This window comes from Caenorhabditis briggsae (assembly GCF_000004555.2).
Source record: "Caenorhabditis briggsae complete genome, chrX, whole genome shotgun sequence".
Taxonomy (NCBI): domain Eukaryota; kingdom Metazoa; phylum Nematoda; class Chromadorea; order Rhabditida; family Rhabditidae; genus Caenorhabditis; species Caenorhabditis briggsae.
The window spans coordinates 16,128,995-16,141,921 of NC_013491.2; the positions used below are offsets into that span (position 1 = coordinate 16,128,995).

The following is a 12,927-nucleotide window of genomic DNA, read 5'->3' on the forward strand; positions in this document are numbered from 1 at the left end:
TCTTCTTTTCATTTTCTCATTAACACACTGCTGCCGTAATCTTAAAGTTTAATTTTGAGGAAAATCGGACAATTTTTGGGCCGAAAAGTTCAATGGTCCTTTCAGCAAGTCTTCTTTTCCATTTTCTCCATTGACACACTGCTGCCGTAATCTTAAAGTTTAATTTTGAGGAAAATCGGACAATTTTTGGGCCGAAAAGCTCAATGGTCCTTTCAGCAAGTCTTCTTTTCCATTTTCTCCATTGACACACTGCTGCCGTAATCTTAAAGTTTAATTTTGAGGAAAATCGGACAATTTTTGGGCCTAAAAGCTCAATGGTCCTTTCAGCAAGTCTTCTTTTCCATTTTCTCCATTGACACACTGCTGCCGTAATCTTAAAGTTTAATTTTGAGGAAAATCGGACAATTTTTGGGCCTAAAAGCTCAATGGTCCTTTCAGCAAGTCTTCTTTTCCATTTTCTCCATTGACACACTGCTGCCGTAATCTTAAAGTTTAATTTTGAGGAAAATCGGACAATTTTTGGGCCGAAAAGCTCAATGGTCCTTTCAGCAAGTCTTCTTTTCCATTTTCTCCATTGACACACTGCTGCCGTAATCTTAAAGTTTAATTTTGAGGAAAATCGGACAATTTTTGGGCCGAAAAGCTCAATGGTCCTTTCAGCAAGTCTTTTTTTCCATTTTCTCCATTGACACACTGCTGCCGTAATCTTAACGTTTAATTTTGAGGAAAATCGGACAATTTTTGGGCCTAAAAGCTCAATGGTCCTTTCAGCAAGTCTTCTTTTCCATTTTCTCCATTGACACACTGCTGCCGTAATCTTAAAGTTTAATTTTGAGGAAAATCGGACAATTTTGGGCCTAAAAGCTCAATGGTCCCCTCAGCAAGTCTTCTTTTCCATTTTCTCCATTGACACACTGCTGCCGTAATCTTAACGTTTAATTTTGAGGAAAATCGGACAATTTTTGGGCCTAAAAGCTCAATGTCCCCTCAGCAAGTCTTCTTTTCCATTTTCCCCGTTGACACACTGCTACCGCACTGAGTTGCTGTATGACGTCAAGAAAAAAGAAAACATAGATTAAATGCAGAAATGCCCAAAATTTTTGAAGAGAACGTTGTGGTTCGAATAGAAACAATAATACTGAAAACAAATATATTCGTAAAGTCATAAATTTAACGAGATTTTTTATTGAGATATAATTTTTTCAAGAAATAAGGAGACATTGGTGCAATCTGAGCAACAAGGAATGCAAAATATGTTGGGTGTGATGAAAATGAAATGCTTAGTAGCAAAAATGAAGTTTTTGAGAAGAACAGCAGTGAAGTTTGTTTTGAGAAATAATTGAAAAGATGCAAAAAGTTAACAGAAATGAATACAAAAACAGTTAAAGAAAGACTCCGACCAAAACTTCTTATTGCACCAAAATATTTTCATTGTTACGTTTTTTCCTAGAATTACCGTAAAGTGTTGGTTAGAAGGGAATCGGGAGGTTAGTGGATCTTTTCAAATATCATGTTGGAGAACAAAATATTGATGCAGTTTTCCCCATTCTCGTTGCCCTCCGAGTCATCAGACCCGTCATTTGACTCATCTGCACTGCTCGATCCAGTGAAACTGCTCTCAGAAAAAGACTCCGAATCGGATTCGTCACCATCAGACTCTGTGTCATCGTCATTTAGGATTTCCACATAGACATTGACGCTCTGCTTGTTTGGCTGGTTTGCTTTCTGGATTTCTGAAATATATCTCTGGCTGAGGGGAAAATCAAGTTGATTTGAATCGAGGAGTCAACATCCAAGAAAAAATTAAGAAAACTTTTTTTCCGATATTTAAAAAAATTGAAAAATTAATACAGATTTTTGGCTAAAATTCTGGCTTGAAATGAACATTTTGTTAGTCACAATTTTTGGGATTTTTTTGCGATTTTCCGCTGCTTTTTTTCATTCAGCTCTAATTTGAATAGATCAGCTAAATGGTTTTCTCACCTTTATCCTCACACTCATCATCAGCTTCGTATCCGTTATCGTCAAAACCATAGAAAACAGCCATAAAGTTATAGGAGGCCGACTCGCGCTTCTCTTTGAGCAATGCCGCTCTTTCCGAACTGTCCTCCTCCACCAACTCGCGATATCCTTGTTTGATGGCCTCGTAGTAAGATTCGTTCATTGAGCACATCATGATCAGCTGGAAAATATCGAGGAAATTCGAAAAAGAGTAGAAGAATCCAGGAAAATTCGAAAAAAAAATCACATATGTTTTGAGAAGAGGTCGCAGAACCTTCTGGTCCTTACTCAAGGCCATACAAAACATAGAGTTTCATAACATGTATTGTTTCTCTCTCCAAGATTTGAATTTTCGTAAACATATGCGAGACAAATTTGAATCCACAACGCGTGGCTATAAATGTCCAAAACTGATAATTATCTTTTGAAACAGAAAAAAGAGCAGATATAAAGCAGTAAACTAGTTTTTCCTTTATTAACAATGAGGTAAAAGTTTGAAATAATTTTCACTCACGAAAAACATGGAATTTCGAGTCTCAAGAGAATGAAAAACGTGAGTGGATGATAAATTTGATGACGAATCAGATGATTATGAGCAGAGAAACGTTGAAAACAATGATAAATTGTAGACATGCTAAGGAAAAATCCAAAATATACGAAATACGATATGTGAAAATTGTAGAACGAAAAACTAGAGCTGAGACCAGAAAAACTGGACCGAAATTTAATGATTGAGCGTCTTCAGAAATTTTGGACGCCCCGATTTTTGAGACATTTTCCTCAAGTTGCGAACATCTACGGGTACAAGTATTTGTCTGCTTAGCAACCAAGAATAATTAAACTGAAACATATTATATCGTATCAATCTACATTCAGTTTTAGGTACTCTCACATACAATTTTTTTTGAATGAGAGAGATTGTGGGAGCAAAAACTTGTCGAAATGGAGATGGAGAGTGTAGACGGACACAGAAAAAAGAACTATTCGGATGAAGAGGGGGACTAATGGGTTGGATAGCGCAAACTCGTAAACAACTTTTTAATAAAGATTTCATACAGTCTAGTTTATGAAAATTCTCCGTTCATGTAAGATATTTCAGGATTACCGTACTTTATTTGATAGAATGCCATCAAACCATCAACTTTGAACTCAATTAGGTATCTAGATTTCTACAAAAGGTTTCAAAAACTGGACAATTGATTGAACATTGGTAATGTTATGATAAACATTTTCATAGTTGACAAAATGCTGATATCATTCACGACAATTGAAATGATTAAGCTTAAAGTTGACGACTTGGACGAGCTTCAATAGAGGAAATACGGTAATCGGGAAACGAAGGAAAAATCGCCACTATGCTGCGACTTTTAACACAAATGTTACCAGTTGACAATATTGAAATTTTAGTAACTCACAGAAAAATAGTGTAAAGGAAAAATCAAAATTTAATACACTCGCTAAAAAAACCCATTCCCGAATATTTTATTCGAAGATTTTCACATACCATAACTTTGAGCTCGTGTATCTCATTTACTGTAAAAGACATCAAAAAATTGTCAACAGATAGAGTGTTTATTGTAATATTAGCAATATTTCATCAGTTGACAACGTTCAAATATCTTTCACAAGAACCGAGATAAATTAGATCAAAGTCAAAGGGGTCTGGAGTGTTTACGATTATTTTTTATGCAGCAAGCAACTTGGTTTAACAAATGTTTCGCAAAGTTCTATTATCCGCTTAAATTATTTCGTGAACAGGCAGACAGACAGAAGTCTTTATTAGTAATACTTAAATTTTGATTTGAAAATTCAAGATTACAACATTTATAATAAAAGACGATGCTTCTGCCGTAATTCCTCAATACAATATTTTTGAAGTCCTTTGGCCATTTTTTTTCATAACCATTTGTTTGTTTTGAAACTGCTATCTACAAAAAAAACGGGCAAACTTCTCTTCGTATTAGGTTGGCCGGAAAGTAACTGTCCATTTTTTTATTCATGAATAACACAAAAACAAGGACCTTCCAAGATTGACAGGATGCACCGTCGTGGTCCCATGTTGACAACATTCAGGCAACTTGTGGATACCATACCTCCAAAAGCCAGGTGGTCGTGAATCAAAGTATACCTTCCCGGACGTTTTTTTCTCATCGACAGTGTAAAATTAATTTCCCTCCAGATGACGTTGAATATCTCCGAATAGCCAATAATAAACGGGTCAAGTCTGGAGTTTAAGGAAAGTGAAGAGCCGTCCATCCAAAGCGTCTTAGGACTGAATTGAGTTTCATTAAACAACTTGAGAATCTATGTTCAACGGTAATTCAAGTAAGACCTGGGCTGCTTTAGCTGGACGTTCCTCCTTTACGCACTTCTAACTCCTGATTCGGCCCTTTTATTATTGATGATTAGGTTTTTAATATTGATGATTATTTTATTATTGATGATTAGGCCTGAATGTTGTCAACATGTCATGGACCGCGACGGTGCATACTGTCGATCTTGGATAACTCTTGCTTTTTTGTTATTCATGAATCAAAAAAAGGACAGTTACATACCGGCCAACCTAATACATACATACTGCACTTGCTCTGATAGAAGTCCACCCTATACAAGTACTTTGAGTTCAATTATCTCGTTCCATATTGCAGATACCACTAATTTGTCAATTATAAAATATTGATGATTTTATGATGAGTAATTTAACAGTTAAAAATGTATTGAAATCTTTGGAAGGAACTGAGATATTTTAGCTTAAAGTGCAAAAAGAGGTTTTCCTTCTATTAGAGCAAATACGTTCTCGATCATCCTCATGGCCCCACGATCGCACAGATTCAAATCCCATAGTGCAGATGTTTTTGTCTCATTTTTTTTTCAATAATACAGAAGAACATCTTTTACCCATGGCTATATATAAAGGTCAACCAATATCTCAAATTGAATTGCCAAAAAACAGGATACAAAATACCAGATGTTCCGTCATTCTGCTTTCTTTCAACGATTCCAAAAATCGTTTTTGACTTCACCGCAATATAAATCCCAATTTGGCTGATGCGTGTCTCCTTTCCCAATAGATAGACAGACTTTTTCTAGAAAAAGCATCCCAAGATCGGGAAAACGGAGACAGACTTCTTCCAGACAGAACACCCGACCAATTTTTTATCAAACTTACTCCCAGATTCATTTTATTTCATCTCAAATTTGCCGAAAATTTGGAATAGAGTAAGCAACCCTTATGAACTCAGAAACCGCCCTTATCTCAACCGAGGAAAGGAAATTCTCTGAAATTTTCTGTAAAAGGATCACCATTCTTATCGAACCACCCATACCGTGATCTCATCACTCTGAAAATAAGAAGTGGGATTTAACTGTTTTATTGTGTTAACAATGAATTGTATAAGATCGAGATATTGATTGAGATCAAGAATATCATGATCATTGGCTAGGAGAATTTCGTAAGTCTTTCACAAAAAATAGGGGATGGGTGATTAAATGCAAGGCTGTTAACACAATAAGTTTACGTCGCTCCAGAGTTAGGTGCTGGTTTAGTCACCGTCATTTGGCTCTTCCTGCTTCTCATCTCCGGCCTCCTCCGCTTCTCCCTTGCGCGCTTTCTTTGCCTCCGGCTCTTGCTCTGTAATTAAGATGAATTAAAACGTTTCTGTGTGGTCTCGGATAATTGTTACTTACCGTCAGCGTCAGCCTTGCGCTTCGAAGACGAATCCTCGGCAGCGTCCGCGTGTCCAGCTGGAGCCTGAGCCTTGGCTGGAAATGGAGCCTCGGTGTTCGGAGCCTCAGCGGCTGGAACCGCAGCCTCAGCTGGAGCTTGAGCTTTGGCTGGAGTCGGAGCATCGGCTGGAACCGGAGCCTGGGCTGGAACTGGAACCTCGACTGGAGCCGGAGCCTTGACGCCAGCCTTGGCAGCCTCCTCCTCACTCTTCTCTCCTTGATCAGCAGCAGCTGGCTCCTCGGCCTGGACCAGTTCTGCAAAAAACGAATGTATAGAGCATGCTAATATGAATTTTTTAAAACCATTTCCTGGCGATGGTGGTGGCGGAGTAGCCTCCTTCGGAGCTTCCTTCGGAGCCTCAGCAACAGCTTCCTCGGCGGCTGGCACAGCCTTGGCAGCTTCCGGAGCTGCTTCCACGGAGAAGCTGACAGAACCGGCTAAAAATATAGGAGTTTATTACAATCCTCAATTCAAAATAAACTCACTGTCCGACATGTTGACGAATCCGGTGGTAAGTTTTGTGCAGTTTTTGTAGTACCCTGAAAAATGGAAAGTTTGTGAAATTTAGTGGAGAGAAGAGCAGAGCAGAAAAAAAGGTATAAAAAGCATAAATAGCTGTGTGCAATTCGTGAGAAGCCAGGAAAAGTTCGAATTATCGTTTTATTGAAAAGTTCTAAAGAAAAAAAAATCAAATTTCATATGACTCATCATCACTGCTAGAGCTTGTTTCATCCCATTCGGAATAGCTAACTGAAGAGCTTCTACTACGATTATCTTCTTTATCGTCAGGCTCATTAGAAGTCTCTACAGTTGGCCGAGCAACATTGTTAAGAGATGCAATAATGGCAACTGAAATATAAAATGAAATAAGAAGAGAGCTGCCCAACACACGCTCTTGTTACCGTTAGCAACTGCCTCGACGACGGCCGGGCTGGGAGGGGGCGGGGCTTGCTCAGCTCCGCCTCCTACGGGCACGTTGGCTTCTCGTGAATTTGGGGCGGGGGGAGCGCCAGCCGGTCCCACATGCACTTCGTCTGTACTCTCTTCTTTGTATAACATCTCCTCGGAATACGTACTATCTGGTTCGTCGATGCGGCCACGACGTCCTCGTTGGCCCGTCATCCAAAATCTCTCGGAAATGTAGCGGGGCTCTGTACAGAAGAATTTATGTAATATGAGACAGGTGCTGTTATCGTACCGTCATCAGTGTACTCCACTCCAATTGGCGCAGCTGGTTCCTCGGGAGCTTCCATAGATCAGATTGTCTGGAAAAAACACGATAAGATCTAATCTTCGATTTTTACAGCTAAAGTGAAGCAGACTAAAAACTGTTCTTTGATGCTTGCACTGCCGATCAAGCGGAAAGGCCCCTTGAATAGAAGGGCACTTCTAATAGGAGGGCCCTCTGGAAGGGGTTTAAAAACTATAATAAATGAGCCGTCTTCCAAATGTGTTGTCTGAAATTTAAAATTCCGTATGTTTTCAGTGGAGTGTTCCCGAAATTTCACAGAAACTTGTGAAAAAACTCTTTTTCGTTCAACAACTGGCTCAAATTGGTCAAATTTACAGATTTTAATAAAGCTTGAACGAGAATTCATCAACTGTTGATGAAAAAATTTGAAAAATAGAAAAGCCGGTCCTTCTAATACAGGTGCGACGGTGTTTGATTTGTAATGTCTGAATCGGAATTTTGAAATTTGCACTTTGATACTTAGCTGGTACTAGATGGTACGTTCAATTCCGCAGATGTGTTATAGACCGTATCAAAAAATTGAAAGTATATTGTTTTAATTTGTTGTGACTAAAGCTGAATTTTCAAATTTGTACTTTGATGCTTGCCTGGTACTACCAAGCACATCCAATCACGCATATGGCACAAGATTAGAAAGTGAAAGTTTTGCCAATATGACACCTATGTTTTGATTACTTGTGACAAGAGAACAAAAGGTTTAAAGAGAAGTTAGATTTTGCGGAAAGGTGCGGAAAGATCAAAGAAGTCCGAAATAGAGGGGAGAAACAAAACATCTAGAATGGGAAAGATTTTGAATTTTTGGACTTTGAACTTCTTGAATGAAATGAGAGAAGGATCTTAAACGAGGGAAGAAATTGAGAAAATGGGAATCAGAATGAGATATAAGCAATAAATCATGATAAAACATGTCTTCTTAAAAAGATAATCTTATCATATCTTTATCCGTAAATTAGCTACGCGGGAGAATCGTTCGTCAAAGTTCATCTTACAATGACAATATAGTGATTGAATTCGGATGAATCCCTGTTTCGTTTTTTGGACATGAGTACGACATGCTGGGATGGTCGTCGTTTTCGTTCAATCTCCTCAAATGCCAATTAGAACCTGTTCCTTTTTCTTTCCGTCGTCGTCGTGTGTGTTTCGCCAAAAAAACGAGCGCACTTTAAAAGACCGAGCGCGGAGAACAGAGAGTTATCCGATTCGGAAGATCGAAACCTACTAAGTACTCCCCGTGTTAGTTTATAACCAGTAACTTGATGTGAGTCCACTTTCCACTAGCTTGGTTAGATAGTTCACAATTTTAAACTGTTTGTGAACCCTACCCAAGTTAGTGGAAAAGTATTCAGTGATAATTTTCATCAAAAATTTCATTCAAATGCACTTATGCTGTGTGTATTCCTGTTTTCCCCGCGTTCCATGCACGGCCCATTAGTAGTAATTAATCTACCGGTGAAGGAAGGAAGGAAAGAGGCGCAGAAATGATGAGAATCCTCCTAATTATTACATTTCCCCATTAAAAAGGACCCACCTAGAGCCGGCTTATACTGGGGTCCAGCTGTACACCTTCTGTCTTTTGAACATTCGTTCTCATTATGTCTTCGCTGATCATATGCATTTTAATCCAGGGCGTTATTGTTGTCTATGTCTGAGATTTTTTGGATGGAGTATGAGTACATGGTGTGGACCAACCAACATGACCATGGGAAGAAAAGAATCTTAACGACACTAATAGAAATTCATCCCACGCATGAACTTTGAGTTCAATTATCTTAGTTCTTATGAGAGCTATAAAAAATTTGTCCACAGATAAAATATTGATCATTTTTTGATAAATAACTCATCAATAATTTTTTTGATATCATTCGAAGAAGCCGAGATAATTGAGCTTAAAGTTAACGTATCAGGTAAGCTTCTATTAGTGCAAATACGGTAACACCGCCAGTACTCCTCCTAACCGTCAACTTCAAGCCAATTTATTACAGTTTGTATGAAAGATATCGAAAGTTGTCAACAGAAAATATGTTCATCGTGGTACCTACAATTTTTTTCCAATTGAACATTTTCTAATATCTCTTACCGGGACCATGATAAACAGGCTCAAAGTTGACTGGTTCACCCTACCAAGTATGCTCTGATAGAAGCCTACCCACCCTATAAGTGCTCTTTAAGCTCAATTGTCTTGTTTTCTCTAAAAAATCTCAAAAGTTCACAAATGATATTCATCATAAAATCATCAATATTTAGTTGAGAAATTGTTGATATTTCTAATAGGGAACGAAATAACCAGCTCAAAATACTTGTAGAGCATAGGCTTCTATCAAAGCAAATACAGTGACACCGTCAGTACTCCCCCTAACAGTCAATTTCTAGCTGATTAATCACAGATCCTTTGAAAGATATCAAAAAGTGGTCAACTGACAAAATATTCATCATGGTGTTATCAATGTTTTGTCAGTTGATCATTTCTGAATACTTGTCACAGGGACCATGACAAGCACGCTCCAAGTTGACTGATTTATACTAGAAAAAATCACGGAAGAGTCGACGAATACGTAGGCGGAAAACTGTTACACACTCTAATTTGCCTATTTAAAAACTTTATTTTAAATAATAGGAACGGAAATGAAGACACTCACAGTTCGAACCAAAGCATTTGAAAAACAATAAAATCTCCAGCCTTAAAATTATAGAACATGAATTGATCCTTCTATCTCTAAATGCTCTGTTAAAAGCTCACTCTCTATTTTCACTTTAAATCTAACTATCTCGGTTCTTCGCAAAAATATCAAAAAGTTTATAACTGATAAATTGTTCATCAAAAAGTGACCAATATTTATCAGTTAACTGATTTTTGATATCTTTCATAGGAACCGAAATAATTGAGCTCGAACTTCACGTATCATGTCGGCTTTAAATAGAGCAGATACGGTGACACTCTCAGCATTCCCCTCAACCGGGTAACAAGGCGTGTTCAATAATCTTTCTGTATTAGGTTCAAACTCACTTGAAACGGCTGACATCTTTGAAGTTCAGTGAACCAGACAATGCATTATCATCTTCTTAAGTTCCCGATAACAAGGTTTACACTAAAAAAAGTAAGCTTACTGATTCATTAGCGTTTTGAAATGTGCATAAAGTCAAGAGTAATGTAAATGTGAAAAGTATATAGTCGAGAAGAAGAAGGAGTTTGTGCGCGGACGACGGACTTCTATCAGTATATGAAACAGCAGCTGAAGCTATCCCACTCGCACTCTCACTTTTCTCTTTTTCAGTTTCATATATAGAAATGAAGTGAATAGGAAACGAGAGACATGTAGGGGATTGGAGTAATCTCCCTCTCTCTCTCACCACCTTTTCAAAGCTCTCGCGCACGCGCACTAATACACATTTTTCTAGAAGGAGAATTCTGGAATAGAGAAATGAGGAATTGGCATGAAATGAGAAGGGGAATTGGCATGAAATGGATGTTTTGCACTTTTAAAAAAGTGCGAAAAGAATTAATGTCCTTTTTCTCAAGCTGATAAGATTAGTCAGAAATCAAAATATGATATTGAGCACTATGAGAACGTTTGAAACCGGGAAAGAAGTGAAAGAAGAAGGTAGTAAGGGGTTTGAAGTATAAAACGTCGCTGGAATCACATTATAGCAAATTTCTCTGCCGAAATTGTCGGTTTCTGTGATTCGCAACATTATTGTGGTATCTTAAAAATTGGAGCGGTGGTTGTAGCCAAAGGTCCCACAAAGACAACAACCTGAACCTGAACAACTGAACAAAAAAAGCGTAACAACAAAAGTAACAAATCCTAGATAATTAGAATATTTCTAGGTTGCGGTAGTTGTGGCTGGAACCTTCGCCCAGGGCCATCACTTTTTATAATACCAGAATAATGAATTACATGTGATTCATTCTCCATTTCCGCTTTTTAGCGAATCCAAATCATTTTTCCTGTTTCAGAATAGTCATTACATATCAAAACAATTTATTGACGCATTATTGACAAAACGAATACATAAATGGGAGGTCATTAGACAATACAAGTTATTCTTAGTATTCTCTGTGGAGGAGAGTGACGATAGCCATGAATCCAATCAAAATATGCTTGAAATAGGGAACTTCGTTCACGAGAATTGTCATATATCCACAGTATGGAATGAGTCCTTTAACACGACCAATGACATCGGAGCGTTTGAGCCATTGTTGCTTTTCAGCATAAAGACTGCGATCATGAACATTGTTGTTGTCTCCTTTGGTCAAAAATTTAGTGTCGTTGGCTGACTTTTCATGAACCTAAAATCTTCATATTTTCTTTTGTTAACGAAAGAATCTCAACACCTTGTAAACCCTTATTTTGAATAACTTTTCAGGAATTAGTCAATCTGGATACCTCTAAGAATAGTCAATCTAGATACCTATGAATATTTTTTGATCCGCTCGCCAGCCTTTTCAGCCAGTTTCAGCCGAGTTATATCAGTTTTATAACCAAAAAACGCCTTTTCAGTGCAAAACAATAATTTTCAAAGGCGATTTTCTCTGTTTCTAGGATGTTTCGAAACGTGAAATTTGTTGTGTTATACGTAGAATTTCATATTTCAGACGTTTCCTTCAATTTTTTTTTTCAATTTTCGAATAAGTCTGGAAAATCGTGAAAAAAAAGAAATATGTAATCCCGTAAAATTCTAAGGATAACACAACAAATTTCATGTTCTGAAACGTCCCAGAAATCGAAAAACACTTGTTTTGCACTGAAGAGGGGGTTTGTGTTACTGACACTGATACCATAACTCGGCAGAAACTGGCGAAGGCCACCTTTAATAGAACCATCCTGGCTGTGCAGACATATTTTTTTGTTTATTTTCCTGGTATTTCTGTTAATTTTTGTCGTTTTATAACTATTCCATTTCATTCAAAAACCGAAAACCCTCTCATTTGAGCGTTTTCTCGAATATTAGCCGCCAGAAGGAAGTTGAAAAACAAAACCTCAATTGCCTCTCTCAGAGAAAATACGATCAACTTATCCTGAAACTTTCATGAAAAACTGGGTTCACAAGATGTTCCTTTGTTATACCTTGATGACTCTGTGTACAATTGGAATTGGTCTGCCTTCAATATTGAAAACAGTTATATCTCCAACACGAATTGGATCATCTAGATCGTTTGTGAGAATGAGTAAATCTCCTCTTTGGAATGCAGGTTCCATTGATCCGGACAACACAACAACAACCGGAGAACCTGATCCAGTCAACACAACCAATGCATTCCAAATTATCAACGCTGTTGAGATTACCATACCGAAATTGAGAGACTGGTAGAGAAGCTGAATCAAGCCTCGTTTGTGATAACTGCACATGAAGTTAACTTATTTTACCTCTCGGATGTTCATGCGTCGCAACTCGTTGAATATTGAGATATTGGGAAAGAGATTCATCTGAAAAAAGCAGCATAAGGATTAGGCTATCCGAAAATCTGCATATTCCAAATCATGCCGCTTCTACAAAGAAAATATGTATTCATTGGGTCTGTCAAAGTGTAAGATTCCCTAATTTTCAATAATTCCAAAATCTTTTTTTTCTCTAAGTACCATAAAAAAGGTAATTTTTGCGTCATAACGGTAAAAAAATAGAAAAAAGAGAGAAAAATAAAAAAACTGACAGCAGTAAAGTCAGTCTATCAGAAAAAATTGATCACGTTTCCAAAAACTTCGAAGTAAAGCAAGTGAAGCAGAACAATATGAACCAGCACGTGATTATAAAAAAGGATTGAAAATCTAATTGCCCGCGGTATGTCCGGGGTATCAGGTTCCTGTGATAAAATAGAAGAAAATCAACAAGAAATGTAACAAAATCGGTTTATTATGAACAAGTTAGAAAGAAAAAACAAATAAAACCTTAGAATTTAAGCAAACTCACTTAAAATCCTTAAAAGAGTCTTTAGAACAACAACGAGCCA

At 37.5% G+C, this 12,927-nt stretch overlaps 3 protein-coding genes across 3 annotated transcripts in view; all 3 read right to left on the reverse strand.

Annotated features, from left to right (window-relative positions):
- Positions 1 to 1,488: 1,488 nt before the first annotated feature.
- CBG27989 lies at positions 1,489 to 2,173 on the reverse strand (the record flags this gene model as incomplete). The annotated part of the gene is made up of 2 exons (XM_045240309.1): positions 1,489 to 1,733; positions 1,984 to 2,173. 2 exons carry the CDS (start codon positions 2,171 to 2,173, stop codon positions 1,489 to 1,491), a joined length of 435 nt encoding a protein of 144 aa, XP_045099721.1.
- Positions 2,174 to 5,543: 3,370 nt separating this feature from the next.
- CBG27990 lies at positions 5,544 to 6,981 on the reverse strand (the record flags this gene model as incomplete). The annotated part of the gene is made up of 7 exons (XM_045240310.1): positions 5,544 to 5,632; positions 5,689 to 5,982; positions 6,031 to 6,165; positions 6,214 to 6,267; positions 6,443 to 6,577; positions 6,631 to 6,879; positions 6,927 to 6,981. 7 exons carry the CDS (start codon positions 6,979 to 6,981, stop codon positions 5,544 to 5,546), a joined length of 1,011 nt encoding a protein of 336 aa, XP_045099722.1.
- Positions 6,982 to 11,025: 4,044 nt separating this feature from the next.
- The window catches only part of CBG15389, a gene marked incomplete at both ends in the record, with an annotated part of 5,185 nt that continues 3,283 nt past the window's right edge, over positions 11,026 to 12,927 (reverse strand). The window contains 3 exons of the mRNA XM_045240311.1: positions 11,026 to 11,268; positions 12,047 to 12,126; positions 12,347 to 12,406. Coding sequence (XP_045100861.1) covers positions 11,026 to 11,268; positions 12,047 to 12,126; positions 12,347 to 12,406 — 383 coding nt within the window. The remainder of the gene's footprint in view (positions 11,269 to 12,046; positions 12,127 to 12,346; positions 12,407 to 12,927) is intronic.